Source organism: Glycine max, chromosome 13, assembly GCF_000004515.6.
Source record: "Glycine max cultivar Williams 82 chromosome 13, Glycine_max_v4.0, whole genome shotgun sequence".
NCBI classification, from domain to species: domain Eukaryota; kingdom Viridiplantae; phylum Streptophyta; class Magnoliopsida; order Fabales; family Fabaceae; genus Glycine; species Glycine max.
Window position 1 is genome coordinate 41531276 of NC_038249.2, and position 5448 is coordinate 41536723.

At 35.4% G+C, this 5448-nt stretch overlaps 1 protein-coding gene across 2 annotated transcripts; it reads right to left on the reverse strand.

Annotated features, from left to right (window-relative positions):
• Positions 1-2484: 2484 nt before the first annotated feature.
• On the reverse strand, positions 2485-4956 carry LOC100813839 (F-box/kelch-repeat protein At5g60570). 2 transcript variants are annotated; one of them, XM_006594923.4, is made up of 3 exons: positions 4570-4892; positions 4258-4349; positions 2485-3921 (listed from the first exon to the last, which is right to left on the reverse strand). In XM_006594923.4, exon 3 carries the CDS (start codon positions 3880-3882, stop codon positions 2788-2790), a length of 1095 nt encoding a protein of 364 aa, XP_006594986.1. In that variant the 5' UTR covers positions 3883-3921; positions 4258-4349; positions 4570-4892; the 3' UTR covers positions 2485-2787. The 2 variants fall into 2 exon arrangements, with proteins under 2 accessions (XP_006594986.1, XP_003543480.1); XM_003543432.5 differs by having other exon boundaries at positions 2485-4349; positions 4570-4956.
• Positions 4957-5448: the final 492 nt, after the last annotated feature.

Sequence of the window (5448 nt, forward strand, 5' to 3'; positions counted from 1 at the left end):
TTTAAATTAAAAAATCTCCTTCAACCAAACGGTAGTCATATGGATATGCAGCTACAAACTCAAGTTGCAATCTTATATTGGTTTTTTTGGGTTTATTATGCTCTCTTGGTCCAAATGAATTGGGCTTCTTGGTTTTTCGCCCAATCCCAATTTTTACAAAATACTCCAACAATAGTCTAGTAGAGGTAGTCCGAACGTTTCATACAAGGATCTCATTTGTCGACCAAAAACACAAGAAAAAAATAAAGTATCTCATTCCATTTCAAATATGCAAATAAGTTGTATCACTATCTGCACACCAAGAATAAGTTTTTACGATCATCCATGTAAAAGCTAAAAGCAAAAAGGATTCACTAGAACAGCAAGTATTGCTTTGTAAAAACAAAAATTAAAAAGAATTCACTGCTTCAGCGACTCAACCAGTGATGATGATCATATATATATATATATATATATATATATATATATATATATATATATATATATATATATATATTGATGAGACTTTGGTAACTACAGTAAGTTTTTGTTTTGTTACCAATTACATTCAAGTAAATGGCCGTTGAACAACAACACTAAAACCTTATCCCGTTAGGTGAAGTTGGCCGTTGGACGTAAAAATATAAATTCTTCCTTCTCAGTTTCATGTTTTGAAATGTGTCAACCCCCGTTTGCAGTGATGCAAACAGGTTTCCCAAACTAGTTTGAGTAAAATTCTTAGGAATCATTACAAGTAATAATAAAACGGAATTGGTGCAAGTATTGCCCTTCTCGTTCTCGTACATCCCAGGGCTCCGTATGTCCTTAAGAAAAATGTGTATTTTCAGTTTTTTTTGTCCTTCTCATATTCGTAGAGCTCCTAGAGAGAGAGAGAGAGAGAGATGCTAAAAAAATGAAGAAGAAAAAATACTAATCCTCTTTCATAGCTCCTTTTATACATGGATCAGCTTCCAACATGGAGATAAAGGATTTCAATGTTTTCTTGTTTGGAAAAAAGTCAACTCTTATGCGTTTGAGATTACTCCTTTGTTTCTTGTTTCATCCATTAGAAACCTAATTTCCTTTTTTTCATTACCTAAAATTAAAATAAAAATAAAAGAAAATAAATAAAAATTCAAATTAAATTTAACAGACAGTAAAACAGATAATCTTTTTTTTTTGGTGAATTGCACAAAATCATCTTTTTGAAAATAAATCGTTAAATTTTAAAATTAGTAGCTTACATGACATACCTTTAAAATAAAAGGAATTGGATTATCATATATTGCTTGGATTTTTCTACCTAATTCTCTCTCTGCAGAAAAGGAAGTCCTAGAAAATTGGTAGACTGTTGGCTACGAATACCTTTTGATTAATTGGCATTGTCTGTATATCATTTCACTAGTTAGGAGTAAGTTGCATCCGTCATTTTATAGCACAAGATTCCAAATCAGTTCCTGGAAACAGTAAGCAATTTATTCACAAACTCACAGTTGCTCCAATAAAAAAAATAGGCTACCCGAATAGGTCTTGTTGAAATTTTATGGGTGGAAGGAAATTTTAGTTCTTTACAGTAAAAGTGTGCAGATTCCATCCTCAAACAATAATAAATAAAATGATTCCTATTCTCTAACTCATTGCTGTCATACAATGTGAAAGAAAATAAAAATAAAGAACGACAGTTACACTTCATGGATTAGTCATTAGTCCCGCGCTCAAATAATATGATAGTTAAAAAAACAAATTTAGTATAACTCAAAATGGTCACCTAATGACTTAAAATAAGTGTGTAAAATGCATGTGCAATGATCATTAATCAATAAATAAAGTGGGCATTTGTTTCATGATTCACACAATCACGTAGTTGGTTGGCGGGGAAAGAGGTCAAACGATCTATTCATCTCAACATCAAATTGATGATGAAGTGTACTAAGGACTGTGAAGCATTAAATAATGGGTTAGAAACGCAGAGGACAAAGGAATCAAATAGAGTAATGAAGCATGGTCCCAAAGACTTGAGAAGAGAGAAAATCATTTTAAAGGTCATGTTGTTGATTAAGTGTATACCACATAAATAGGAAGACGAAAACTTGACCTTAATTCAGGAAGTACAGCTGGAATGGATGGACAAGGAGCACGAACACATTATAGACCTGAGGGGACCTCGTTTTCATGTTACACAAAAAGGTAGCACGAAGAAAATGATTTCAAAATAGTTGGTAACTTTGTTTTCACCTATGCTTGAAATGTAAACATTAAAAATTTGAGCCAAATGTGAAGATAGATTGCTGAGCAAAATATAAGGAGCAGTCTCTATCATTTGACTTTTCTCAACAGCCTACAGCTCAGAGAAACTCAACTCTAGTCAGACAAAATAATTTGAGAATCCCTTCCCCTACAACACACACTAGATTTCTCTAATAAATGAACAACGGGCATAAATTTTGACAAACATACTATATATATATACAAGAAAATTGAAGAAGCAGCAATGAACATTAAACATTAAACAATGAAAATCCTTCATTTATTGGTTTACATATTTGGCTAAAGAAGATAATAGAACATATCTCTGTGTAAGCCTACTCAGTAATCTCAAATGCAATTTAGAATTATGGACCAGGAAAGTGAGAAATACATCCAAATAAACCATGTTAAAAAAGAAAGAAACCAAATTCTGAGCTAGGGAAAGCTATCCCAGCAACAATTAACTCTCAGTAAATGAGGTGATTGAACATGGAGGCACCCTTCAAGGCTAAGTCAGATTGTGGATATCAACATTCTCTGTTGAGTCAATCTAAAATCATCTCAACAACCCATAACAGCACAATTATACACGAACACCCCGACATGCTCCTTCACGCCAAGTACCTGCCAATCTATGGTGCCATTGCTGATCCCTGACTTAGGACACCATGAACTCAGCACAATAGCTTCACCTTCTGGACCCCTTTGTCCACCCACAACCAAAAGTTGCTCTCCACAAGCCTTGAAAGCCAACCCCCAACCATTAGAAGAATCTGCTCGGACTGGAAGCCTCCCCAATTCATTCCAGGTGTTCCTTTCCTTGTCATATTTCTTCACCATGTTAGTTAGATGCTCAACTGCATATAGCTGATTATCCACAACAGCCACAAGTGGAGGTGCCTGAACACCCACGTTAACATATGGATACATCCCCTCTATTTTCCGCCAACTCCTTGTCTTGAGATCATACTCCTCTCCACAACTTAATGAAACAGTTGTACTCGACATTCCACCAATCACGTAGAATTTGCCATCCATAAAAAAACCAGAACACAATCTACGCGGTGCGTGCATGTTTGGTAAAAGTTCCCACATACCTGTTGAAGAGTCATACAACTCAGCTGATTTTAGAACATTTCCATACTTATCACTTCCCCCAGCAACAATAGCAATCGAACCAAGACTACTAGATCCAAACAAACAACGGGGTTGGTTCATCTCCTGGCACTTCACCCAACCACGACAAATCATGCTATACTTCCAAATGGCAAACTCCATCAATTCTCGACCGAAGACCAACAGTTCGCAGCCCACGGCCAAGGACTCCTTGTCTGCATGATTAAAGCACTCATCACAAGGTATCTTAGGTAAAGAAATCCACCTGTTTATCTTGGGGTCAAAGGCCACCCATCCTCTTGGATCACAAACCATATACACCAAATGCTCCACAGCCCCCAATTGTTTCCTCAACCCATATAGATACCCACTATTGATCAGTTTATTGAACCTTTTATTAATACACGATAGCACGGCATAATCAGATCCACTAACCCAAGCAAGACAATTCAAGGCTACATCATCAATAAGACCAGGAATAAGTGAATCATTTGGTCCAGGTCCAGAAAAACCATCATTCACTCCTTCCCCCCTATCCATTTCCAGAAAGTTATTCACTTTCTTTCCATCCTCCTCCCCCTGAAAAGAACAACCCAAACGTAATTTCTTTGTCATGACAAGGAATCCTCACCACACCCCAACAAAACCATAGCAGATGGGAAATCAATCATGAAAGGCAGAAGCAAAAACCATTATTATAATTATTCCAACAACCCCTTCAATTCATGTGCCGCCTCTACCCACAAAAACAAATTCATTCATCACACCATCGACATGCCACCGATCTCTTATCTATTCATTTATTCCATAGTTGCCTTTATACTTAATAAAAACAAACCACCCCTCCCTCTAGAAACGAAAAACCATAACCTTTGACGAAAACAGAAAGAGAGAAACGCGAGTGCAATACAATACCAAATGAATCACCGACAAGATTTGAAAATTGAAACTCTCCCCCCCAGCAAATTCTCCTTTCGTCTGATTCCAAGCTACAGAGACAGAACCATCTGCAAAAATTCACGAGAACAGGAAATGAAACAACCTTTGATTGAAAGGGTAAAAGCATGCCAAAAAATCAAATTTGAGCAAAAGGGTATGCTCTGATCCAATTCAAGGAGCAGAAACCAGATTCGGATCCGGAAAAAAAAAGCATTATTATAGAAAAAGGAAAATGATTGATTTTGAAAAGCGGGTAAGAGAGGAAATAGAAATGCGGAAGAAGGGTACCTGAAAGTGAAGAGAAGGTGCGGATCTCAGAAATGGAAGAATTGATGTGAGGGGCGTGAAAGCATAATGTTGTTGCCGGAAACGGTGTGTGAGTGAAACACAAACTGGGCTTAGATAACTTGCAACTATGGACACGGAATGACTGAGGGGTACTATGTGCGAGTTACGAGCGTATAAATATAATAACTCCAACACAACACAACACCAAATAATGTTGTTCTTTCTTTGCTCTTGTAACCCCACTTATTTGTTTTAATTCCCCTTTGTGATGCCTTTTTTTCGCTTATTCCTGTTCGCACCCTTTGTTCTGTCGTTTTTGTTTTGCTGTAATCACAATAATAAAACTCGGAATTTATTAGTTTATTATTATAGTCGCGTGTAAATTGTTCAAGGCTTCAAGCACTTCAATTTTGGTAACTTATCATTCCTGTTGTCGTTGGACGTTAACAAAGTCCAAAATTACACACGCCACGCGTATAGAATAACTTGTTGATATACTTCAACTTGTTTTTTAAGAAGAATATATGTGTTGGAAAATTACTTACAATCTTTAATTTGTTAAACTACTTTTAAAATGAAATAACTTATTTTTTTTCTTGAGATAATATGGACTCTCTTTTCACATTTTTTTTCTTACATTTTTTAACCTTGACATTTCTGAGTTTTTTTTTTACTAGAGTCTAGCCAATTTATTAATTAAGCATATTTTTTTTGGGGAAGCACATTTCATTTGAACATTAGTTTTGTTTCCTATCAATGTCGTATAATTTATAAAACTAAAGGAATCTTTGGCAAAATTTAAAATTTAATTGCATTGAATAAAAAATTAATTGCATTAAAAGAGGTTCATTTATATTAAATCGACTAAAATATATATTA